Source organism: Colius striatus, chromosome 9, assembly GCF_028858725.1.
Source record: "Colius striatus isolate bColStr4 chromosome 9, bColStr4.1.hap1, whole genome shotgun sequence".
NCBI classification, from domain to species: Eukaryota; Metazoa; Chordata; class Aves; order Coliiformes; family Coliidae; genus Colius; species Colius striatus.
This window is the reverse complement of record NC_084767.1, coordinates 20165612-20192289: the sequence shown is the minus strand read 5'-3', so window position 1 is coordinate 20192289 and position 26678 is coordinate 20165612. Positions and strand designations below refer to the sequence as shown.

The 26678-nt window shown below is 47.8% G+C and overlaps 1 protein-coding gene across 1 annotated transcript in view; it reads right to left on the bottom strand.

The window, feature by feature from the left end:
* Positions 1-520: 520 nt before the first annotated feature.
* The window catches only part of SH3RF2 (SH3 domain containing ring finger 2), a 38880-nt gene continuing 12722 nt past the window's right edge, over positions 521-26678 (bottom strand). Inside the window, exons 2-9 of the mRNA XM_062001943.1 lie at positions 21886-22155; positions 17630-17953; positions 8828-8922; positions 6608-6778; positions 5507-5521; positions 4384-4601; positions 1773-2140; positions 521-808 (exon numbers count right to left, since the gene is read on the bottom strand). Coding sequence (XP_061857927.1) covers positions 521-808; positions 1773-2140; positions 4384-4601; positions 5507-5521; positions 6608-6778; positions 8828-8922; positions 17630-17953; positions 21886-22155 — 1749 coding nt within the window. The remainder of the gene's footprint in view (positions 809-1772; positions 2141-4383; positions 4602-5506; positions 5522-6607; positions 6779-8827; positions 8923-17629; positions 17954-21885; positions 22156-26678) is intronic.

Here is a 26678-nt window from a genome sequence, read left to right as displayed (position 1 = left end):
GACTGATTTGATTTACGGTTTCTTTATCCTGCAGAAGCAGGAAGGTAATGAGCCAGTGTTTTGATCTCTGTGGGCTTTCCCGCAGCAGTGAGGAAATCAAAACATGCTTAACTGTGTCCGATACCCGCACGCTTTCTTTCTCACTCCTCCTCTGGCACCTCACACACCACCAAAGAGCGTCAGTTGTGGATGCCACAAACCCACTCCATGTCTCCCTGGGGCAATGGGGCTCCTCCAGCTGCACTCAGCACAGCGAGGCCAGGCCAGGACCCTCCTGTGCAGGTACATGTGCTGTGCTGCCCTGTCCCGTCCCACTCCCTTGGGAACCCTCCCGGTTCTCTGCCAGCCTCGGGCTTGCAGGCCCGGAGTGTGATGAGACATAGCGACACGGGGAATGCCGGCCCCAGGAGAGGAGCGGGGAGCAGCTGGCTGATGCAGGGCCTGGGGCACTCGGCTCTCACAGGAGGGAGGAGAGGAGTGGGAGCGGGAATTGGGGGAAGCAGGTGGAGGGGTTACCCTGTCAGTTTGCAGAAATGCTGCTGTAGTTCTTCTTGACAGGGAAGGTCAGCTGCCCGGAGAGGTCCAGCGACAGTGCCTTCGGGTGCAGCGCCCGTCGCTGGTGGAGGGGGCTGGAGCTGACCCTGGGCGAGTAGAGCAGGGCCAGCTCAGGGCCCAACAGGCTGGTGTCAGGTGGCAGGAGCTCGGGCGCGGGCTCCGTCCTGCTGCGCGCCAGGCTGGGTGAGGGCTGCAGGCTGTGCCGCTTGGGTGGTGGCGGGCTGTGGTTCTGGAACCTCACTGTCTTCACTTGCTGCAACGAGAAGGGGCCCAGAGTCAGGGCGGAAAGAGCAGCCGCCTGCCCTCCTGGCTGAGATCCGCCCCGGAGAAGCGGGATGAGCCAAGGGGCAGTGGGCTCCTTCCTGGAGGCGGAGGGCCTGTAGAGAAGCCCAACGTGACGTGGTGGGAGAGAGGAGCGGATGGCAGAGCAAGCTGCAGCAGTGCCAACAGCTGCCATGGGGACCTGGGGGGCCAGACCAGGCAGCCATCACCCAAGGATGCGGCAGAGAGTGGAGGGGAAGAGCAGGCAGGCAGCAGCATGACATGAGGAGGAAGGGCAGCCTGTCCTACCGTGCTGCCCACAGGGAGAGCCTGCCTTCTCCAGCTGGTTGTATTCCTCCTGAGAGCTCTGAGGTCGCTTGAGCTTTCAGGGAGTGATTTACTCATTGGGAGCCATGGGAAGGGAAAGATGTCACTAGGGCAATTTTCAGAGTGATTTTTATCTTTATGAAATTTCCCTCTGGCTGCCAGAGGGGAAAGAAATTTCTATTGCAAATGGCTGAGCCAAAATGACACGAGGGAGATGGAGGAGCTCTAGAGGCCAGCCAGACATAAGGTCTAACATCCAGGTCTGTGGCATTTGCTCATTCACTCTCAAACTCTAGGGGACTCCAGTGGGATTCTTGCCCAATTTTAGAAAATTCTCAAGATTTTTTCATGAGTAAACACCGTTTTACATGGAAAGAGACCCTGCAGCGTCTCGTCCTTCTAAAGGGCTTCATCTGAACAGCAAAGCCAACGACACGAGTATCTGATTTCTTAATGCAAGTGCTAATCCCAGGGATTTCTCTCAAAAGAAAACCTGTTGAGAAGGGAGTGAATCCCTTAAGGGATGTGGCGCCTGTCAATATTGGGCAGACACCAAAGGCCAGTCCCAAGACGGCTGAGGGCTGAGCACTGAGACTACCTCTGAAGCACCAGGTAAGTGGCAGCCATACCTTTTCAGTGCTGTTGCGGGAGGTGTCTGGTTTCACCAGGATAGATGGTGGGGCTGATGCAGGTGGCTTTGAAGCTGCCTCACTCTTTGTTGGAGGGTCTTTGGCATCCAGGATCACTGAGCTGCACACAGAGGGAGTTCTGCTTTCCCCTGCTCTGACCACCAGCGCTGGTGAAACATCATGGGAGAAGTTTGGCCTCACTCCTGTCTCGGCCATGCCAGCTCCAGGAGGCATGGTGTGCAGCTGGGGGCTGATGTGCTGGTAAAGCTGAAACTGCTGAGGTCGCACAGCAGCTGCAGAAGGACGCCTGAGGGAACCGGCAACTTGCATGGGGATTCCTGCCTGCCCTGGCCTCTGCAAGGACCCATCTGGGGAGCAAGAACCATCAAAAGGAGGTAAGTCAGCAGGAATCCAAAATGGTACAGACAAAGCAAAGAGGCAGAAGTGAGCAGTTGTTATAGCCCTGCTCAGAGCACTGCTGTGGGGCCTTAGCTCCTAGGGATTGGCACACACCTATCCTGTGCACCAGGAGTGGTGTCTGCTAACGGTCTCTGCCACTCTATTGCCTCTGTTTGGCAATCAGATGCTCTGCTGGACATTGGCAAGGCCAAAACCCCAAACCCTGAATTCCCCCCATGTTTGCACAACACCTTGTGCCACAGAAACCCTCCTGTCTTGGACAGGACTGATTTGAGAGCTTGCCCTGCTTTCTGGCCTGCACATACACTTGACACAAACACGTGGTGCATTAGCCCCACACACTGAGTCACACAGCCTCAGTATGACGGGGATGGATGTTCCTGCCCAGCTCCCCAGGTGTTGCAGCCCCACTGGGAAGGGATGAGGGAGGTGGCTGTGTTGGGTGACACAGGACATCCCCTAGCAGCACATGCTACTTGGAGCCAGAAATCATCCCTCTGAGCAGAAATCCTTCCCTGGGAGCCCCTGGGGGAACACGTCCTGTGCCTTGGGAATGGGATGCTCTCTGCTCCCTCCCTGTGTTTAGGCACTGCCAGCAGGAGCCTGGCCTGGAGCCCCCCACCAGCCCTTCCAGGTCGGGCTGGTGGTTGTTCTTATTTGGCTGCTCCATCCCATAGCCGCTTTCCCAGCTCCAGTGTGGGAAGTCACACTCTGCATTTCTTCTGCAGTTTCTTGCTGTTCAGAAGATTGATTTTTTTTTTTTTCCCAGCAGAGCCACCACAGAGGAATGAGCCCTTTACAGTAAAACAGCTCTTCAGATAAATCCAATTTGGGGTCTGCAAACACTGACAATGGCCCTTGCAAACATACCTCCCCTGCCGGAGGCACTGCTGCCCCAGCTCTGCCTGTGGCTGCTGGGAACATGTTGCTCAGCTGGCCAAATACACTTGGAAATGTGTTCTTCAGCCCACAGTGTGTATGAGCTGAAGATAAACCTTGCTAGCCTGGTTGGAAAGAACATAAGTGACTGAGCTCTGCACAAGCATTTGCAGAGAGTTTTTCTGGGCTGAGTGAAACCCTTAGAATCACTCAGATAACCTCAGCTGGGGAAAGCCTGTGGTGTGGGATGCCAGCTCTGCTACCAGCCTGGCGTGCAGGCAGAGCCCTTCTCCCTGCCTCTGTCCTTGGGAGGGATGTTCCATGTAACCTCTGAGCACATGAGAATGAGAAGTTTTGGATCTTTGTGGAGGAGAATAAAAACAGAGCTGATATGGAGGTGTTTTTCTCTCAAGCTCTCTGTTATATCAAGGTTTCTGACTTCACAATTTTGCTGGGTAACTTCTGCTTCTCTCTTTTGATGAAACATCCTTGCTCACCTTCTGGCTATTCATGATTTTATGCATCTTGAATATTTGCAGGCTGAACATTTTTTCTCCTGAAATAGAAGGATTTCTGTTCTCTTGATCGTTCTCCTGAATAGTTTTCCTGATTTTACTGTATTCTTTTTGAGTCACCAGAAATAGTGAAGTATTCAGGATGTGAGTTGGCCAAAACTGCCCCAATGCCACAACTGAGTTTTACTCTCTTGTTCTGAGTCCCTTTCTTAATAATTCTTAATAATACTCTAAATTAGCCTTTTAAAAGAGTTGCTTCTGAGTATGGAGATGGAGCTCTGAGTCATCTGTGACAATTCCAAAACCTCTCCACAGAGTGATGGAAGCCAATTTAGGGTCTAAAGCTGTGTGTGTATTATGAGGGCTAATTTCTCCTTCTATCTATGTATGGATGTTTCAGCTAATGTTTTAATGCCCCATTGCTGGGTGTTTGGGTTTTCAAAGCTTGGATTTGCCAATTTATGTTTCCCTGCAGAAGTCTCTTTTAGAGGCTGATAATATTGTTTTGGTACAGTTCATATTTGCCTTGCTGGAGTTTGCATTTCATTTTCTTTGTTTGCCATGTAAGGACACTTTTATGTCTAATGATCTCCCTTAATCTTTTTCAAACAATTTTGGTTACCCAGTGCATTTTGGGCCCCGCTGCTGTGCCTGTTGAGGCCAGGGTCACCAGCCCAGCCCCCAGCAATGAATGCGGCACCATGCTGCTTGGTATTGGCAAGTCAGCTGCCATCCCCCAAGCCCTGCATCCCCACCTTTGGGCTTCTGCCTCCTTGAGCCCCCCCCAAAGCGCTTACTCTTCCTGGTGCTGCCACGTCCGCGCCGCAGCGATGCCTGTCCCGCAGCCGCACTCCTCCCAGGAGAGGGGATGGGCACGGGCAGCAGTGCTGGTTTCAAGGGTCTGCTTTGTCTCGGGCCGTTTTCTGAGATGCTCCCTTGAGAGGAGAGTGAGGAGGTCGACAGCGTCCATGAGGCATACAGGGAAGGCATCTTTGAGTCAGAGAGACTGGATTTCCTGTTTGAAACGGAAAAGAAAGTCAGCTGAGGCTCAAGGTTTGCCCAAAAGAGAACTCAGTGGTTTTCAAGTGCCTGCATGACTCTCAAGTCAGGGCTTTGGTGGGAAACACGGGATGATAGTTCAGATTTCTGACTCCATTGTAACAGGGACTTTCATATTTTTGCACCTGATTCATAATAAATTATTCCCAAATAGGGTTAAGGGTTGTTATGGTAACCCATTGTGTTTCAAAAAGGTTCTCCAGACACCAGTCCTCTCTCTGCAATTTCCCCAAACTTGTTTCCTCCTAGCCCTATCCTACTCCTTCCCTGCCTGGGAGCATGCTGGGTGGCAGCTCTGGGTGCAGGAGCAGGGCAGAGGCTGTGTATTTGCTCCTGACACCTGGCTTGAGCTTCCCCTTTGCTATTTGGGCAGCGCTCTGGTGCACAGCAGTGGCCTCCAACTGTCCTCCTCCCCTGCCTCCCCTTGAGAGGTCATCTTCATGCTTACACCTGAAGCCACAGAGTTGCCAAAAAAACCTGCCAGCATTACCCACTAGGACATTGGCCAAGGATCACTCCAAATCCCTCAAGAGTGGGCTATGATGAAATCTCTTTGATAATTCCTCAGATGAATAAAAGCCATTCCTTTGATGCTTCTTTATGTTTTTTGGGGGAATGGAGGAATGATTTATGGTTTAATAACTAAGCAGTGATTCATCAAATGGTGCCTTGGCATCAATTTATTATGAAAAAAAATCCTAAGGACAGTCAAGCAGCAGCCTCAAAAGCAGTGCTGACGGCTGAAGTGCTTCATGAGGCTATTTCAAGTGACTGGGCTGTGGGCTTGCCTGTTTATTATTGAGGTGGGGGTTGTGGTGTCATCAGAGGGTATGTGGTGAAATGAGCTGGAGACCTGAAGACTGATCACCAGTGCTGCTGGATGCAGGGAGGACGTGGAGGGGTAATGCTGGGGTCACAGCAGCACTGGGACCTCTGGCCTGAACCTGGTGATCTGGCAGAATGAAATATAAGCGAGGGGAGGGAAGAAACAAAACGATGTTGATAGAATCCAGGAGTGTGAGGTGGATTTTGATGTGTCTGTAGAAGGCTTCAGGGGGGGCGAGGTGCCCTTGATTGTCCCTTGTTACAGGACCTGGACAGGGTGGTGTGCATGGGGGGATGCCTGTGGGCCAGAGCTCCATCTGAGCAGAGCTCCCTGTGTCAATCTGTCCTTGCTCTCACAGGTCTGCAAGACAAATTTCCAGACATGGAAACTGTGCTCAGAATAATGAAATCACAGTCCTGGGACAGGTGTCCTGACTTATCCCCAGTCTATTTGCAGAAGCAGAGCACTACATTTCTAAGCTGTTCGTAATTTCCTTGCCTAAGCTGGGCATATCTCAGGTGAGCTAAGGACACAAGCAATTTTTTTCCCTCTCCTAAATTATTACTCTTTCTAATGCATGTTTGTTATGTTAGATCAATGGTGTTCAGTGCTTAAATGCCTGCTCTAAAGACAGTGTTTTGACTCTAAAAGAGCCTTCAGCTTGTGGTTTCCCTTCTGGCAGGAAAAAAAAAAGACAAGACAGGAGTCATCCCAAAGAAATAAAGGCAGGTCCGAGCACAGAAACGCTCCCAGACTAACTCATCAAAACGTGCCGGTTGTGTCACCTACGGGTCTCTGCCAAAGCTCCTGGACTGCATTAAACAGTCGTGGGAGAAGCTGCTCCCGTCTCTACCAGACCGTGTGGCCCCTTGGTGGGGAATACCGCTGCATCCTCTGCTCCCGGCTGCTCCCTGCAGCAGCACCTGGCCATGGGAGGCAGATGGCACTCCCCCATGGTGTGTGCAGCCAAGCTGCTACACAGAGAAATAAAAGGAGTAGGAGCTGCTGCCCAGTGTCGTCCCAGCAAGGCATTTCTGGCCCCTGTCTGTTCTGCAGGGATGACAAAACCTCCCAAATCCTACTTGTTACCCACTCCCCTCTCCACATGTTTTTGGTTCACATAAGGAAAAACAGACCTGAAGAGAGGAGCGACGTAGTTGCTGGGGAAGATCCCCACTCTGCCCGTGACAAGGGACATGCCCCGCAGCCAGCCGTCATGGTCCTTCCCAAAGACACGGACTCCTTCTCCCTTCTGCAGCTCCAGCTCATCTGGTCCGTGAGCCATATAGGAATGGAGAGCCACGAACCTGTGGAGAAAAGGGGGTGAGAGGGGAAGGCAGTAACTTCCCTGGACAGAATGGCTAGAGGGCATCCCAGAGCTCCTGTTGTAACTGGGCTGAAGAACTGACATGGTGGGCTTTGAGTTGTGGCAGCTGCTTACCTAAAGCCTCTTCACCCAGCACTTCCATAAAATACTTGGGTGCTGCCGTTATTGTGGAGAGAGCTCGCGGGGAAGAAGCTGTGCATAACTTCAGGCCAAAGGGGATATGACTAAAGGAAGAGCCAACGGGAATGGAGAACAAAGCAGATGCTATCAATGGTTTCTGTCCCAGAAGCACCAGCCAAGGGCAACCAGCGTCAGGGAGGAGAAAGTTGCTGCTCCATTGAAAAACCTGACGAAGTGCTAATGTGCACCTGTCCTAAGGCAAAGCAGCATGAAAGAGTGCAGGTACTGATTCTCTGTCCCAGTCAGAGCATCAAGAACTCATTCTGCCTTTGAAGTAGGTGGTGAGGCAGAGTCCCTGCATCTGCTCCCCTTGAGCATCACAGAGGTGTTCAGGAGGAGCACTGCTCCTACAGCAATGGGCCGGTTAACCCCAGCTCCCTCTCTTCCCTCATCCTCTACTGACCCCACAGAGACTAACACCGACTCCAGGCGTGGTCACTGGTGGCCTCTGAAAATGTAGTGGACAAAGAAGGAAGGTATGTGGATCTGCTCTGTGCCAGCAAGGAAACTGGATGAGAAATTAATTAGAGATCTCCTCTATACCTCTCTGTTGTGATCCTGGGACTGTGATTAGATGATGAAGCTTTATTCTCCACAGTGAACCATGTGTGACCACACAGAAAAACAGGAGCAAAAAAAGATGGCATATTTTTCAAAGCTTTCCCCTGTTTGTTCTTTGAAGAACTTTAATTTGTGTCCAGTGTAACACATTTAATATAATTGTACTGTTTGTTTTGGGTTTTTTTTTTCCTGGGGAAAATGATCTTCTCCCCAATGTTACTGAGTTACAGACTAATAAAGCAATTGTCAGGTATTATTTAAAAAATAGAAAATACAGACTAGTTGTCTAGTTAGTCAAGGTCTACCCTATAACTTTTAAAAAGGTTTCTCTCTGCCTGCTGTTCAGACTTGAAACACCTGTCTTTGTGAAGTGACTTCTCCCGTTGCTTGTGCAGCCAAGGTGAGATTTAGTGTAAGGGTGTCCTAATTCCACAATAGTTTATTGTTTTATGCAGGATTCCTCTGGAAAGGTAGGACATGTAGATACTGGTTTGATATTATAGAGTTGAAAAAGGAGCTGTGCAAAATAGGCAGTTGATCTGACACTTTAATACAACCCTCATTCTGCAAACTATTTTAAGGTCTGGGGAGTTTTCTTGTGCTCAGGATTAAGTGTGTGCAGTAGTCTCAGGTGATCTATGCTAATCCATGAAGGCAGCAAACACCAGAGTGTAGTACAGATGTACAGATAGTGCTGGTGTGTCCTAGTGTTCCCACAGGCCTGGCTCGATACTGTGGAGGTGATAATTACCCTGTAGACAGCTTGTTGCTATTTGGTTGTTATTGGGTAGCTCATTACAGTGCCAGGCTGATGGATCTTATCTAGAGGAAAACAAATCATCATGGTGTATTATCGGCACATTTTAACTCTGGGAAAGTTTTGGAAGATTGGATCATTCCAAATACCAGCGACTTTCACTGTTTTAAAATAAATAACTAGAGGCACTCAAGGAGTAATTAGTTTCTTCATATGTAAAAAATTTAAAATGTGCTGTTGACAAATAGACAGAACTTCGTATCTATAAATGCTGATGTGAAGTACACCGTGCCAGGGCAGTTCACCTGCTGGGAACAGAGTGATTCAACTGTTATACTGTGTTTCTGTGACCCCCTGCTTACAACAGACAAGGACTGTCCTACATGGGTCTGCATTTGGCTGTGAGCACACGAGAGCTGGGCCCTCGTCTGCCCTTGCCTCCCAGCTCACAAGAACTTTTGTCTGAAGAAGCCCAAGGTGGAGGTACAGAAAATTGCACCACCCCTGACCCCCGTCAGTTTCCTTACGTACATATAAGATGATATGTGGTGCTGCAGAGGGGGAAGAGTGACAATGGCTGCTGAATGCCCCAGCGATCCTGGCGCAGGGTAGTAAGATGCACTGACCTACAAGGAGAAAAAAAGCAAAGTAAATCATTAATGTAAATGTAGGCTTGTCTTGGTTACTGAGAAGAACAGCTAAAATTATTTGGTAGGCCTCACCCATCTTTCAAAAAAACCCCAAAAAATTTTCATGAGAAAAAGAAGAGTTTGGAGAATTTGACCAAAAAAAACCCCCCAAAATAGGCAGTAAGAGGAAAACTCATGGTCCTTCCACTTTGACACTCAGATGCTTTCCAGGGAATGGCTTGGTTGGACTGATGGTGCTTAACCCACCTTGTAAATGAGGAAGTTGTTGGGATGGTAACCTGGTGTGTGAAGAGGCTCTCAGAACAAAGATGAAACAGGATAAACAATGTAACCTCACAGCCATGACTTCCAAGGGTTAAGTGTGAGCCCTAAACCAGTAATTGTTGCTAATCTCATATAGTTTTTCCTATTCACGTGGGGAAGCACTCCTTTGCTTTTCTCCTTGCACTCAATATTTTTTCACTCCTTTTTGTTTGGCTCTGAACAAGGTACCTTTGATTAATTCACCCTCTCTGATGCCTGCCTCAGGAATGAAAAAGAGTTTGGGAGAAGAGCATTTCAAGCACAGACTTTGCTAACCAGGAAGAGAAGTTCGCGTCTGCCAGGTGAGGGCTGCTATAATCATCGCTGTTTTACTTATTTATTTAGCTTCAACTGGGAGTATTGGCATTGTCTAAACCCTAAATAATAGAGCCCATGCCCCAGTGATCTTTAATAACCATTATTAAAGCTATTTACCACATCTGTGGCGTCCTGAGGAGCTACACAGACCCATGTGCCCAGGCAGTGCAGAGTGTGCTGCGTGAGGAGAGTGGCTGCTGGCCATGGGAGAGCAGAGACCCCTCACCTCTTGTTTTGTATTTACAGAGAGGTACCAGTCACTCTAATGCCCCCTCTGTTCTCTTGTTGGAATCTTTCGTGTTCCAGGGAAGAATCTTAGCCCTGTTTCTGCTGTCAAGGTAATTGTGTGCCTTGAATGCGCTGTGCCAGACCTGCTGTGGCAGCACCCATCCTGCTGCTACCTGCTGAAGGTGAGAAGATGACTCCTTGGGTCTGACTGTTGTCCTGGTGAGGATGTGGGGGCTGTGCTGGGCTGTTCCCCTGTCCCTCTGCATCTCACAGGTCACATCCACCTGCTGAGGGGGTTTCCAAGGCGAGGCATATGCCAAGGGAGCACTTTCTCCCCTGAGGCCTACTGATGTGTCTGGCTGCTATCCTTCTTCTGAGTTTGGTTTGGGTTAAGTGTCTTTTGTACTCTCTGGGCTCTGGCATGGTCTCACTATGGGCAGCTGTCCCTCCTCATGTGGCACTGATCCCTGCAAAGGCTTTACCTCTGTGAGAGGACTGTGAGGAGATAGGGCTTTTGCTCAAAGTGTGAAGGCCATTCAGTGGTAAGAATAGAGGCAATTTCTACAAATGCCAGCTTGTCAAGTAAGAGCAGTCCTGCTTGCACGCTGTGCAGATGGAGGAGTAAATAGGATGACCTCTATGAGGCTGATAAACTCTGCACCTCCATCTCCAGTGCACTCTGCAGGCTGAAGGGAACTTCCAGATGTGAAGAGTAAGACATGGAGGTGTTTCACCTGGTCAAAGCTGTACTTCATAGCTGGCTGATTGAATGAGTGGTAAGAAAGTCAGCACCAGAGCATTTAGATATGGGAAAAGTTAATCCCTGTCCACAAACATCTGAAAAACATGCAGATAAAACCTTCTAAAGTGTGTTGGTCAGCATACAAAGTACTTCTACTAAGAAATGCTACCAAAGTGCTAAGTGGAGGTGTAGGTCTAAATGCCTCCTCCATTCCATTCTTCTCTCCTGGAGCATGCATTGGTATCTTCCCCCTTGGCCATGTGAGAGAGTTACCTGATCAGTAATTCCTGCCATACCAGAAAAGGAAGGCACTGGGCTAGACCCTACTGGGAGCTGACAGCATGTTTTAAAGGAAATGTGTTCCTTGCTGGTTGCAAACTTATGTACCAAGCAGGGTGCAAGGTCTTTCAATGAAAACTGAGAATTTTCTAGGGAAGGCAGGCCCTTCCTTCCCTCTCACGTGAAAGCCCAGCTCGCTTACAAATGGCAAAAGCAAAGCAATTTAAGCTGCACTCTTGACCAGTCCTAGCTATCTGCCAGCACTGAGTCAGGGAACTAGCTGGCACAAGGACATCTCTCTGCTCCAGAGGTGGTCCCTTCTGGTGGCAGCTGGAGCAACGGTAGTAATAACCCCATGCTGCTGTGTCACCTTGCTGGGAGGCTGTCTGAGGGCTTTGTGGCTGCGGAGGTTAGCAAGTGTCTCTCCAGCCCTGTGGAGGCACGGAGGGGTTTTATCTCTCTTTTTCAGGTGAGAGGGCTGAGGTCTGTGGCAGGGGATGGAGGGAGCAGCAAAGGCACACCTGGCTGGTCTCAGGATGGTGTCCTTAGGGCATCCACCCGTCACCTTTCACCTGCAACATTTGTTTCTGAAAATGGTGAGAACAATGGGTTCCTGGCCCAGGAAGGTCCCAGTTACTGAACCTGTTGATATGTGCCAGCTGTGCCCACTCCTCCTTGTGCATTTGGTTTCTGCCTTTGCTTTTCTGCTTTTTTCCTGTGCTGATGGCACAGCAAACCTTGAGCAGGGAGGTGGTGAGGGAGAGTGCTCAGCACATACAGGCCCATTTGCACAGGGCGGGCCCATAGTGTGGAGGGAAGGATGGCAGCATCCCATCGGGCATCCTCAGGATACCCTCTTCTACTGATGCATCTCTCCTAAAGTACAAAAATGTATTCCAGGGTGAGCTGCTGTGAGCAGGCAGTTCCCCCCTTTGTTGTACAGGCAGGGCTGCGGGCACTGGCAGGCATTAGCCGTGCCGTGTGTTGCAGGAGCGTGGCTGCTGTCAGGAGAGGAAAGCAAAGCTCCCAGAAGGCCAGGCAGCTCTAGCTACGTCCCTGGGCACTTCAGGACAGTGGGAAGTCACCAGGCTGGGCTGTGGCTGGTAGCCACGCTCTCCAGCAAACACCACAGGATTGTTAATGATGCAAGTTGTTAGGGCTTTAATCTCTTATTCATTCCAAATCTAATTTCTAGTGGTCATGTCTGTAATGTAGTGCTGGGGCACTCGCCTTAGCAAGGACCCAGGGAAAAAAAACCGTGGCTCACAAGCTCTGTTGCTCTCCAGTAAATTAAGTTAATTAAAAATCCCCAGCAACTATAGCTTCTGTCTCTGGACCTGGACTGGCAGGTCAGTTTCAAACTATCTCTGCATTCCTTATTTTCTAGCCCAGGTGGGATCAGACCAGGCTCTCATACAAGTAAAGCTGATGGGAAACTATCATTATATGTTTTAATAACTTTTAATAATGAAATACTTTGGAATTTGGAGTTTCTTTTTCCTAAATTGGAGCAAAATGGCAAAATTTTTAGGTTCTCCTGATGGAACTGAGTTGAGATGTCCACTTTTGGATGGAAAATCTTGATGATTTTCATCTCTCTGTTCCCTCTCTGAAAGGATCACCTCTTCCATGCAGAGCTCACATCAAAGCCACTTTTGTATTTTCAATAGAGAGGAAAAAAGATTGAAGGAAATATTTTCCAGCCAGGTATAATTGATTTCAGCATTCTTTTTTGCTGATCTCCTGTGAGTCCCTTGCAAACCCTTATAAGTACAAAGAGTTTCATTTTCTGCCTCTCCTTAAATCCCTCTGTTACTCCATCTCCCTATCAGCTTGTTGCCAACGTGATTTCTCGCTCGGCTCCTCTCTGCAGTGCCCTGCTGATGCAGGCAAGGCCCCGGCCAGAGCATTCTTCGCATGCTTTGTGGGGAGGGGGATTTTCCCTGTGCCATAGTGGGACACTTGGTGCTACTGAAAATTGTGTCCCGCAAGTTTCAGGTCGTTTGTTACACCGAATAGACAAAAGTACTGGATGGCAGATATCAAGTTTATCGGCTCTCTTTAATGAGGAGCAAAGGGCCTCAGCAGCTCTTAGCCAAATCTTTCCTGATCCAAGACCTGCCAGGTCCCGGGGAAGAAGCTGGGTTGGGACTGGGAAGAGATTCCTGCAGCTGGTGCATTCTGCTGGAGGCGGGGAGGGAGGGTGCAGCTCAGCAAGACTGTGCTCCCCTCGCCTCAGCAGCCAGCCCGCTTGCACAACAAGCACATGCACAGGCATGGTGTGCCACAAGCCCTGCAAACTGGTTCTGGCTCCCTCCTGAGCCTGGCTCAGCCCAGTGGAGGGAGGGCAGAGCAGGAGCAGGGCTGCGGCAATGCTGGCCACTGACAGTTATTCCCTTTTATGGGCTGAAATGCGTCTGCCCTGACTCTGGGTGGTGGAAGTGCCAGGCAGGCAGGTACATGGTGTCTGGGAAAGCCCTGCAGACACCCAGCACAGCCTCTTCAGCCTCGCTTCTCAAGCTGTGCTTGATTGCTGCGTGTACCCATGGTGTAGCCCCTCCTGCTCCTCCTCGCCACACTGAGTGCCAGCACCACAAAGACAGGACTTGACTGGGGGACATCATGCTCAGGGTGCTGCTGGGAGATGTGAATGACCTGCTTTGTCAGCCTCAAATGTGTATAGTCTCACACCTTGGATTAAGTGTCACATAACTACACACTACTGGAAAATTCTCACTTTTTTTCACCCCCACCCCAAGGACAGCAATTAACACATCTGTTCAAAATGCATAGAGCTCTTAAACAGTGCTGGATCCAAATGCATATTCAGCGTCTCTCTGAAAGCCTGTCCTTGCAGAGGAGAGGGATTTAAAGGCTTGGGTAGTAAAAGAGTCACTTGGTTTCCTGTTTGATTGCTGAGGTTGATCTGCTACCCTATCCCTGAGTGCCAGCTGTTGCAAGGACCTCCCTCCTGTCATCGCAGCCCTTGCTGATGTCATAGAATCATAGAATGGTAGGGGTTGGAAGGGACCTTTAGAGATCATCTGGTCCAACCCCCCCTGCAGAAACAGGTCAACCTAGATCAGGTCACAAAGGAATATGTCCAGATGGGTCTTAAAGACCTCCAGAGAAGGAGACTGCACACCCTCCCTGGGCAGCCTGTGCCAGGGCTCCCTCACCTGAACAGCGAAATAGTTTTTTTTTTAAATGTTTAAATGGAACTTTTTGATTCCAGCTTCATCCCATTACCCCTTGTCCTGTTGCTAGATACCATCAAAAAAGTGCTGCCCCAACCTCCTGACACCCACCATTTAGATATTTGTAAATATTAATGAGATCCCTCCTCAGTCTCCTCTTTTCCAGACTAAACAGCCCCAGTTCCCGCAGCCTTTTCTCATCAGGAAGATGTTCCAGTCCCCTCATCATCTTGGTGGCCCTGCACTGGACTCTCTCCAGAAGTTCCCTGTCCCTCTTGAGTTGAGGAGCCCAGAACTCTGCACCACAGGTCCTTTCCTTCCAGGCCTTACATCCTTATCTCAGGGAGATGATGAAACTGGAATGTCTGAAGGGACAAACGCTCTGCAGAAGATGTGTGATGGGCACGCATGTGCCTGCAAAGGGCTGGGGTGTGCTGATGGGGCACTTCCTTTTACAGAGGCAGAAAAGCTCCAGTGTTTGGGTGTGGAGTCAGCTTTGGACTTCTCTGGGTTTCATGTGGAGCTCGATGGAGAGGAGGCCTTTCCCTGGCTCCCAGGGAGGGTGGATGCTGTGGTGCACATTCCTCCTGCCAGTGATTCACCTGCTAATCCCATGCAGCCTCTGTGGCTTTGCTTGCTGCTCACTACCTTGGGCAGATGCCTGCTCCCTTCCCATGCCATCCCCCTGCTTGGTGAAGAAAAGCATGAATGCTAGCAGGCAAGGGCTGGTCTGGAGGCACTTTACACTTCCCTACCCTCTATACCTCACCCTTGCTGCCAGCTAAGGTTGTCCAGCCCTGCACTCTTGGTGTCCTGGGACAATTCCCACTTAAATGGTTAAATCCTTGCCCAGTTAATTCTCAAAAACTCTTGGCTCTTGCCCACAGGTAAGGCTCCTGTGCCATGTGTGGCTGGCTCCTGTGCCATGCAGGGCTGGCTCCCAGGGCGCTGAGAGCCACTGTTACTGCTCCTTGTGCAGAACTGCACCTGATGAACCCTGCTGAGGATTAAAACTGTGTTCCATCTGCTGCGCTATATTTTATGGCCGCCCACAAGGATCTAGGCTACTCAACCTCTGCAGACTTACTAGGGAGCACAAAAACATATGGAAGCAATTAAGGATGTGACTCAACCCACTCTTTTGTTTACTATATTGCTAATAGCAGAAGACCCCAACTTGATACTTGCACTCTGGCCCTGAGTTTTCAGGGCTGGCAGTAGGCATGCAACTGTTCATTACTGCCAAACTTCTATTTTATCTTGGAGTAGGTTTGACCAAAGAAACACAAATATTTTCCTTCCAGGTAGTGTTACATATATAATAAATAATTGCCATGGAACAACCACACTTTTGGAGTTGTGCTGCTGTTCTTCCAAAGCCTTGGCACTTCCTGTCGAGGCTGAACTTCCACCAGAGCTGCTGAATGGGGTAGACCATCATTTGGGGTTGGCATCAGCTCTCCTCTCTTACTACTCCTCAGTCCTGCTACTTTGTTCTAATCATGAGGACTGCCTTACCCCTGCAGTTTTGCCATCTTTTCCTTACTCAGAGAAAGGATGAGAGACCTCAGTGGGATATGGTCACTGTGGGCCAGCCTGGCAGCTTGTACCTGGGCTTGCAAAAGAATCTCAACTTTGCCAGTTGGTCGTCACAACTCTAACCCAAAGATGGAAAAAGGAAAAGCTGCAGCCTGCATGGCCCTGTGAACAGCACAGATCCTCCTGCAAAACCTCTGGGAGAAAAACTATAGTTTAGAAGGAAGGAAATTCCAACCTTTCTAAGGCAACCCATTAACACGGTCACTCTATTGCTTCTGCTGTTGACAATAGCTCACACTGCGACATTTCTGGTAAAATTGTATTGGTTTTGTGAGACATGATACCATTTCAATTGAATTATAGTTGTATTGTAAGGCTTCATTTCCTCTCACATAAAACAGGATCTAACATCCAAGGCTCTTTGCAGGCTATTGCTAAGTACAAAATGCCTGCTGGGTTTTATTGCACAGGCACCAAACTTCCAGGGGCTGGCTTATTGCTCTATAAAACGTTAGAGCAACCTTGAATATGAAAGATGTCATATAAATCTAAACAAAAGCTTTTTTCTCCCATTTCAGATGATCTGTGAAGATTTTGTATTGAGATCTTTGATCAGAGTGTGAAGACAGAATGAGACTCTTTTGCCTCCTAAAATAAACAGTGGATATAGTCCAAAAGGTCAGCCTACATTTATTATCTCAGCTCAAGTTCAGCTTCTCTCAGCAAAGTCCTAGGTTTAGATTGCAGACCAGCAAGGACTCCTGGTCCTTGCCCTCCCCTGGCAGAAGCCATTCAGCTGTCCATGGACAGATGTGGGCAGAGCACTGATTTAGGGTAGAGCAAAGACCCTGATTGCTTTGCAGAAGGTCTGATAGCCCTGGTTAGAAGAATAATAGAATCATAGAATGGTAGGGGTTGGAAGGGACCTTTAGAGATCATCTAGTCCAACCCTCCTGCAGAAGCTGCTTTGTTATTTCTGTAGATGTGATCACAAGTGTTGAGCTGGTGTTTTGTGGGGAAGCCAGCCCTGTAGACAGTTTACCTTTGGATAAAACTTTGTGGATCAGGGTACAGTAATGGAGCTCTGTGCTTCTGCAGTACCCGTGTGTGTTTCATAGGGCAGAGCAAGGGCTGTGTTTAGAGGTACCCAAACGTGTGATCTCCTGAGCTGAGATTTTGGGCTTAAATGGGTTATTCTATTAAGTTCAATGTTTGTTATTGAGGATAGGCATTGGGAATGCTGGGGGCTCCTTGTATGCTTGAGATTTAGCAGGAAAATTGAAATGCCGATTAATAAAAAGTGCAGGTTGCTACTTTCCTTTCAGGCACAGGGTTAGATGAAAAGGCCTTTCAAGCACTCAGACAGTGGCAGCATAGACCTCTTCGGTATAATGCAGCACCCTCACTGATCTCACTGTGCTTTTATTTGCCCTAAATCAGGGCCTGATTCTGCAGGTCCTCCCATACTGCAACTTAATTCTGTGAGAGAAACTTAGAAAGGCTCATCATCAAAGTCACACAGGTGAACATGGCCAATGGTCGGCTTTAGCGTTTTGTTTTGCAAATGCTGAGAACTGCCTAATTTGGTCTAGATTGTTATATAGCAAAACAGATGTTTGCCTGCACAGGCAAACAGGCACATGTGCCCGTCTGAATGAGCAGAGGCTCTGTTGGCTGCCTTGGGAATTCACACTATTTTCCAAAACGAAAAATAGTTTACAAGTGAAGCTCTCTGCATTTTCCCACTCTGGACCTCACTGCAGAAGGGCAGAAATCAGAATGAGGGTATGCTTTGTCTGTGCTTAGTTACACTGATAACTTAATTTCTCTTTTCCTGAGTTCTCCTGGGCCCCTGAACTCTGAAGACAAACCTTTCCAATTCAATGAGGGTGGAAAGAATCCCAGGCAGCTCGATATGGATGCCCTATGTTTCTGATGCTATCAGCATAGGTGATTTGTCTTTGCATGTTTGTGCTTTAGCTTTTCAAATTGCTGCCTGCTCATGGAGTGTCTCTAACCAGGATTTGCGTTTTGGTCCTGTACTGCTCCTGCAGAATCCCTGCCACAGCATTCTTACCTGGAGAGGGGAGCCGTGGGGAACCTCTGCCTTCTCACTGCTCTGGGTAGCCACTGTGGGGTTGCTGGAGCTGATGAGCACAGGGGAGCTGATCTCCAGTGCCTGCCGCTCCGTGGGTGCGTGGACCATGCGGTTGAGGGTGTTGAGGGCAGTGGTGATGGAGAACTGCCGCAGGCTCTTCCGCCGGGCATCGGGCACCTTGGGGAAAGCTGGTGAGTCTGTGCCCTTGGCCTTCGGAGACGCCGTGCGTAGGGACGTGCACTTGAACTGAGGTGACCACTGGCTTTTGCTGCTCTGCAGGAGCTGCCTTGCAGTGGTGTTTGACTGGAAGAGACAAAAGGAGGTATGATAGTGCGTTTCTGAAGTTATACCTGGCACAGCCTGGTGACTGCTCAGCTTTGCCTCTTTTCCCATCTGTCAGCAGAGCTGTGCGCAGATTTCAGATGATATTACAGGTGATCTTTAAAACCATGTGTCTCTCTCATTTCTCTGATATATTTTTAGTGGCACACCCTGGATGCAAAATTACTGATGCAAAGCTGACAGCAAAATTAAGATTAGTTTGAAAAACTTGTTGCTTAGACAACACATTACTGAGGCTGAGTGCTGCTCCCCAGTACCTTACGTCAAAGCCTGTGCTTTTCAGAGGTGTAAGAAGATCTGGCCGACTCTCTGGCAGTGTTATAATAAATTTAACTCTAAATTACAAGGGACATTTGCGCACATCTTCCTTTTCCACTTGGTGCTGGCATTCTTGGGTGCGTCTCGCAGCAGGATGTCACAGCCCTGCAGCCAACTTCAAGGCATGAGCTCGGAGAAGCCCTCACTGCTGGTGGCTTTCCCAGCAAATTACACCTCTGTAGCCCTGAACATTTACGGCCTGGTTCTGCTTCCACTGAAAAAGGCCTGGCTCGTTAACCACTGGGATTGATGAGGGAAGAGTCAGCCCCTGAGTTTGCACACAGGCAACATTCAAAGAGCATTTCTTGGAAACTGCTGATCACACAGTATTAATAGCAAAGGGCATGCAGTGACAGTGTTTTTTACCATGATGACTGCCAGAGGAATTAATCATGATTTACTGCTGACATTAATGAATTGCAAAACTTTGAGATTCTCACCCACTCGTGTGAGGCAACGTGCCCGACTCCTAGGATGAGCAAGGGTGACTCTAATGCAGGAGAGGTACAGGTGTCTCTCAAGCATTATTGCAGGGATTGTTTTCACATTTCCCTCCTCCTCACTCCTTAAAGCAAGATTTAAAAACCATAATGTGTGCATATGTACACATATAAGATGGCAATATTTTAATTTCTCACGGTAATTAAACCTCAGCCTAATCCAGAAACATTTTTCTGCTTTCTCTAAACACCAGGAGATGCGATAAAATGGAGCACAAACCTAAGTGTCAAAGCCAAGAGTCTAGCAGCTCCCAAAACAGACCTACCTCTGGCTTCTCCATAATTAATTTCTACTTCCTTGCTGGTTTATGTGGCCCTAACTAACTTCTGCTAACACCAGGTTTAAATAAGTTATTACTGAAGGTGAAATGATTTCATAAAATGAAAAGACATTTTGCAAAATATATTAGAGATTCTTATGAAATGCTTTACTAGTGTCCTTTTATAAAATAGCCACAAAGAAATGCTTGCTATAATTATGATGATTACAAACATTAATTTTATTTCTAGGAATTCTTGTTGGTGCCATTTACACCCTGCATCTCAAGATAAACTGCAGGAATACAATTAATGTCTAGAGCAGTGGATGGTGACGTATTACTCGCTCACTCTCTCTTATGGGAGTCAGGGGTCATTGAGCAGCCACAGTGGTGTGGCCTCAACAAGTCCTCTGTTGAGCACAGCTTCCCGTGTGGATGTGTTCTGAAATGCCAGCTCATCTGGCCTCAGCACAATGTTCAAACTTGATTTTGACTTAGAGGTGCAAGCGTGGCTGAGTCTGGACTATGGACAGAAATCTGAGGGTGAGGACATGAAAAGAGTGTGACTTGCTGGACAGTTTCCATCATGTAGAAATGCCTCTGTTGTTGCCATGCACACAACGAATGATGCAAAGTGAATTTTAGCAATGAACCAAGAGAAACCCTCTATGTAAGTGTTGAGGCAGTTGCAGGAGCTGAAATGCAGGTGTTTGAGGTACTCTGAAGGAGTTGTATTGGTTGATAGCTACATGTCTTTGGAAAGACCTACGTTTCACAGCAACCCAGCATAACTAAATCTTGTTAACTTTTAAGGTGTTTTATTTTCATTTTTTAAGGGTATCTGCTGCATGTGTGTGGGGAAGTAAAGAGAATTCTACAGGAATAAATTTATGTTTTTCTCTCTTCTGAGCTAATGTGCAAAGTTTGACGCTAAAATTTTAACAACTCCAAGGCTGAAAGACTCAGAGAAGGCTGCTTCTCACTGGCCAAAATATTCACATCTGTGCAGAATATGTACACAAATTTTCCCTCTGAATGGGTGGAAATTTTGTATTAATCTTGCAGAAAGTGACTCTTAGCTTGAATTTGTGTGTCTGAACATTATCTGCTGGCTACTGCCTTGAGCAATACCTATGTGGTATTGAACTTGATTTCCTCTGCACGCCTTTCCAGGTGGGCTTGTTGCCAAATTACTGTCACCTTCTGCCAAGGGAGGGCAAGGGCACATGGAGGTTGGGTAAAGCCGAAAGGTGGGGATGGCCTGACTGGATGAGAGAGCTGATGAGGGAGAGAAGCTGCTTGTGAAGCCAGAGGCAATGTGCAGCGTTCCTGTAAGGGTGAGCAGATGTGGGGGTTCTTGATTGTTTGTTTTGTTGGGATCCCAGCATCCCAGTGTGGAGATTCTCTTGCTTGCCAGTGCTCCTGAGGTAATGAACCCTGTCTGTAGGGTGGTTTGGAGAAGGATGGGCCTCTCTAGTTACCTGCCTCGGCTGGCCAGTTATCCTGTGCCATGCCCAGCTGAGGACATGGCACTGGCCCTGCCTCAGGGTTAGTGCATCAAGGAGTTACTGAAGTGACTGCTCCAATTTTTGTCATTTCATACAGTAACAACCGACTGCTGTCAGAAAGCTCGGGGACAGGAGGATGCTCTTGCTTTTTTGCACAAACATCCATTTGGTTGAGATGTGCACTAACTCCCCACAAGTGAACTTTGCTGTGGGGGCAGAGAAGAGTGTAGCCTCCTAATGCAAATAAACAGAATGAGTAAGCTGTGAAACAAAGGCAAATAGAGTGAAAGAGAAAACACAAATGAATGCAGATGGCAGAAAACCAAGGAAGATGCCTCCTGCTCATAAGTGAATCCCCACGACAAAGGAGGATTGCTGGCTGCCTGGCTTCTCTGCATCTGCACTAGCAAGCTGAGCACCCACATTTTGTAAAGCTGCTGGTGATGTGTGATGCTGCTCTGAATGATTTTTCTCTTTTACTTCCTCCCCTTAGTTGGAAACCACAGCTGGCTCTTGACCATTTGATTTCTCCTGCCCTCTGCTAGACACTCCACATCCAGCTCTGACTCCCTGGGGACACTTGGCCTGGACCACAGCCTCCCTCTGCTGCCTCTTCTTCCCATTGTGAGGGTGAGGGAGCATCACAGCTGTGCTGCCAGTTGGACAGAGACAAGGATGACTTCTCTGGGAGGACACTGATGCCTCTGGGCAGTGTGTTCTGCTCTGCTCTGCCATGCCTCACCTCATTGTGACACTACAGCAGCATTTGACTTTGCTGAGAGGTGCAGTTAGTCAGAAGAGCCTGTCCTCTTACAGAGTTAATGCAAGATCTGTAGCTTTTGGTGAATGAAAAGAAATACAGTATAAGTTCAATGCATGCCTCTAGCAGGCTGAGGATATTCAAGCTGCATAAATGACATATCCCCAGACCTGGAAGCAATTTTCTTTACTATGCCAGCAGTATGTCTTTTAGAAATCTCCTTGGAGTGTTTTGGTCCTGAGAACAGACTACCCCCATTAATGACACCAGCATGGGCAAGCAGTTTAGCTGAAGACCAAGAGTTGCTGCTCAAGATGGGCACTTACATATCTTTCTGGACGCCCCTTGTCCTATGTGTGTGCCATGGGCAGTGGAAGGGAGGCTGCAACAGAGCCTGATGGGGCTTGGGAACCTTACAGATTTCCAAAAGGGAGCTCCTATGGAGCCGGGGAGTAGCAGAACAGCAGATATTCTGTAGAAGAAAACAACCCAGCCCACATTTCCCAGCCTGTGTCATCCAGCCCCAGCTACCGAAGGGTGGTGTTACCTTGTGAAATGTCAGGCAGTCCTTGTTCTCGGCCTTATCCCTGCTCCTCAGGTCGAAGCTGTAGAGTGCTCTGCCAAGGGGCGGTGGCAGGGGCAGGTGCTTGATGACTTGCACGGAGCTGGCTGGGAAAACGCCACTGATCCCGTTGACCTCTCCCAGGTACCAGTTCTCATCCAGCTGTCGGAGCAGCACGATGATATCCCCCTTATTGAACCTCAGCTCCCCAGGGTTGTGCCCTCGGTAGGTGTACAGGGCCTTGGCTCGCGGGACCTGTGGGATGAGAAACAGCCCTTTGCAGTTTGTCTGTGACTGTGATCCTTAACATAGACAGAATTTCCCAAAAGCATTCATAATTACTGGGAAAAATGTAGAGGTCTAAGGCTTAAGCATGCATTTATTGGGATTAACTACCCACATCCTTTCTTGATGTCTTTTTCTAATGAAGACAAGCTCCAAAATACTTACGCTAAATTTGTATCAAGATGAAAAGCAGGCTGAACTTGTTTAAGAATATTAATGCCTTAAACTAGTCTTCCCACGGGATCTTATTGCCTGCTATAAGGTCTCCTCTAGTACAATGTCTATTTTAACTAACCCAGATATTTCAGAATGACTGGAGGTTGCAGGCGTTGTCCAGCTGACCCCGTGGCTGTCCCCTGCAGTGGCCAACTGTCCATGGCTAGGGAACACAACAAGGGCAAGCTGACTGCAGGTTACTGCTCTCCTATGGCTGTCCCTGCTTTGACATGGTGTGACCATGATTTTATTTCAGTCTTTGATATGGGTTCCAGGAAGAGAGGCTTCTTAATGTTATTGTTGTTGCAGTATAATATGAGAAAGAAGAGATATATCAAAACCAGAAGAGATGAGGGAACTTTACCATCTTGACTCTCATCAAAATGAAACTACAAAGTTCACTGAAAAATAACAGCTTCACTGACCCTTTTCTACCCTAGAAAACTCAATTTGTTACACCATGCAACAGATCATTTAGATGGCTGAGTAAACCCAGAGCTGTCCCTGGCCTCAGTGCTGTGAACCCACATGGTACAGCTGGAGGGCAGCCTGATGGGTGTTTTTCTTGGTACAAGTGCAGATACACTGACATTTTCTACACTCTGTGTAGCATTCAGATGTGCATTTGGGGAGTCATGTACATTGGAAATCAGCAATCCTGAAAGGCCTGATCTTTACATACTTATGTTAAAGACAAGATGGAGATGCCTTCAGCCCATGTATTAGACTAGGGTGCTGCATCCCACACGAGTGTATCCCAGAATGACCAAACAATCTGTGTTTGTTTATGTTTATTCCCATTTGAAACGTCACAGCTGTATATTAAATGCAAAACACTGAGTGTTAAGCTCTATCCTTCTGCTGGCACATTGTCTGGAAATGAAGGCTGCTCTTTTTACTTCTGGTCAGCCCTGAAGTGGTTGGCCAGCTGACCCAGGCAGCACTGTAGGTCACTTCCAAAAGGAATATTCTATTCCATTCCATTAATTTCCTATTCTATTCCATTTCACTTCATGTGTTTGATTGCTGTGAGAAGGTGTGTTGCCTTCAAAGGATGGGCTGCCAGTAGACCCCTCACCCCATCATCTCTGCAGAGAAGTTAGAATTTGTAAGAACAAATATCATTGTGTGTTTTTGGGAAGCCTTGATCACTTCATGATGCTGTTCTAGCCCAGGCTTGGATCAGTACACAGTTCCATCCTATGCCAGGTGAGCGCTCCATACAACTGGAAGAAGTGACCAATGCAAAGTGCTTGGCTCTGCCACAGCAGTGTACCTCTGGGAGAGATTTCTGCTTTACTTGAGGCAAACAGGGATTGTTTTTGGCATGAAAGCAGCCATATATATTCTAAACTATTACAGAATCACAGAAAGGTAGTGGTTGGAACCCTTGTGTCAAAGCAGGTCCATCTAGATCAGGTCACACAGGAACATGTCCAGGTGGGTTTTGAAAACCTCCAGAGAAGGAGACTCCACAATCCCACTGGGCAGCCTGTGCCAGGGCTCCCTCAACCTTACAGTAAAGAAAATTTTCCTTAAGTTGAACTTTTTTATGTTCCAGCTTTTGTCCATTACCCCTAGACCTATCACTGCACACTACAGAAAAAAGCATTTATCTGAACTGTTAGAGCTGCAGATATTGCTCTTTGCTTGAATTGTAACAGATTCTTAGCTTCAATAATATCTTGCATTGTGGTTCACTTTCTTTAATCCCTTTTGATTAACTATTTTACTGTTTCTAGCTGTGGGAGCTTCACTGCAATTGGTAGGAGTCTGGAAATAGGGAACAGATCAATTTTCTAGTTTCTGTCTGACATGTAGTGTCTCCTTCAAAGGATTCCTGGTACGAAGAGGGAAGTCACAGAATCATAGAATGAAACCTTTGAATTTGAGACAGAAAAGTAGTTTAAGGGTCCTGCCTGCCCTTCCTCTGCTGGTAGATGAGATTAAAACCCCTAAGAGCAGCTCCTGGGCACTTCTAATGGAGGCAACCACAGCTCTATGCCTCTGCAACACATCACCCAATGCTCTGCCATAAGGCTGCCTGTCCTCACCTGCACTGATGTCTCCTTTAAGGTGAAACCCCCAAATTCTGAGCACTGTTTCTAGCCCCTGACTGGTAGCACAGCTGCATGAGATATGTGCCAAGAAAAAGGGAAACTCTAGAGCCTTGATCAGTTTTAAGCAGAGGTGCTGGTGACTGGGACAGCCAGGGACAAGAAGCTTTCCAGCTGCTTCTGTGCCAGTCTCTGCATATCTAGACTGTCCTCCACTTTTTAGGATTCATGATGTCATGTATGTGAACTGCAGGGAAAACCTTTGCAGGTGGCAGAGCGACTCCATCCTTGGCAAGTAGAGGAATCCTACCCAGAGCCAAATGCTTCAGACCCAGATCCAGGGCTGACCGACTGGCCAAGGTGTGTGGGCCACTGCAGGGAGCAGGTCCTGTCCCAGAGTTCACTCCAGACCAGCCATTTTTGGGAGATTAGGAAGGTGGAAGAAAGAAGCTTGATGTCAGTTTCCTGATATGTGTCAAAGATCAACTTTTCCATGGAAAAGATTTAGGTTGTGGGAAGAAAGTATCTTCCAGCATTCCCAAACACTGGTGCTTGATAGAAGAAGAACTAACATGAGAAAAATTTTATGTACTGCATTTGCTTCAAAGCACTTGAAACAGGAAGCAATTAGTTTAATGTTTAGTTCTAATTAACTCATTTTGCCTGTTAATTTGTGCTGGTACTAAACGCATGCACTTGGCTTAGCGACACTGAGAGTACAGTTCTGGAAATAAAGAACATTATGAAACTGAGGCTGAGGCCACCGTTGCTCTCCATCAGTCCCCAGAGCTCATATGGGAAATAGGGGCTGAGCCAGTGCCACGACCACAGAAAGCCCCACTGCAGACACACGTCTGGGCCCATGCACTGCCTCGTGCAGAAAAACTCACCGTGGGAACGGGAGCATCAGCTCTTCAGAAAGACTCAGGGACAGACTCTCTGGTGTGAAACAAGGACAAGGAGCACAGAAACAGGCCTTTGATTGCCTCAGGAGCCACCAGAAAACAAACAGGACTCATGCAAACTGCAAAACTAGGGTTTGTAAAGGAGGAGCACAAACGTACAGGGATGGTGAGAGAATGGTTGAAATAACACAAAACATGAAAGGCATCAAGAACAAGTTATGGAAATATATTAAAAATAAGAGAAACTCTGAAATGAAATGCATGCCTATTACTAACTGGGAAAAGTGAACGAGCAATGAGGTGCTGAGAGTCTGGAATATTCTTTCTTCGGCAAGAAAAAGGACGAGATGAAAGGGCAGGCATGAATAAATGCCACCCCTTTGCTTGGGTGGTTGGGCTGTTTCTTCCTCTAGCCATGGTCACAACCTTAATTTCCTCACCTTCTCTTTAACCCTTTGCTTCCACTTCCACGCCCTTTCAAATCTCACAGCCCATCCTATTTTCAATTTCTCCTCCAAGCCTGTTTTTACTCCTGTTGCTGCTTCCTGGAGCTTGCAGTGGCCATTGACATAACCTCACCCCTCACTTCATACTGCAGAGCTCTTGTATTTGCTTGTTGAAATTTGTTGCAAAACTTCTGCAGCTCTAAGTGAGTAACAATAAAAAATGCTTATGTGCTTCTTTAGCAACCGAAAAATAATCAGAATTTTGATCTTTTGGAGCTTGCTAGTAATTTTGAACATCCACAAGGTAAACACTGGTGTGTTCCTCCATGCATGTTTTGTCAAGGAATTATTATAACACTGGCAGACCTTTGATCAATATCACTTATCCCTGTCCTCCAAGGAAAGACACTGCAGGCTCTGCAGCTCCTGCTCCTCGAGATGGGGAAGATGGGGAAGGCACAGTACCCCCATGCCTGCTGCCTGCTTGGGAAGGTGATGAGGGCATGGAGAGCAGTTTTTGTTTCCCTCTTGCCTCAGTTAAAACCATCTCAGATCTCAAAGGAGCAGGCAGTCCTCTGTGAACAAGATGCCTGGTTCTGGCGGTGCAACAAAGAACTGCAATCCTGCTGGGCTGTTGCCCCACTGGATGACTGGTATGGTCCAAACGATGTGTTCTTTATAACCACCAAGATATTTTTTCTATTAGTTTAGTACTCTGTTAACAGCAAAAATCAATGTAATTTAAACAAAAGAGGAGAAGGATTAAAAAAAGCCATAGTAATACAAAGCATTTTGTTTTGAAAACAGATGAAATTACCTTGAAATTAAATTTTTCAAGGTCTTCATTAAAAAAAAAAATCAATTATTTT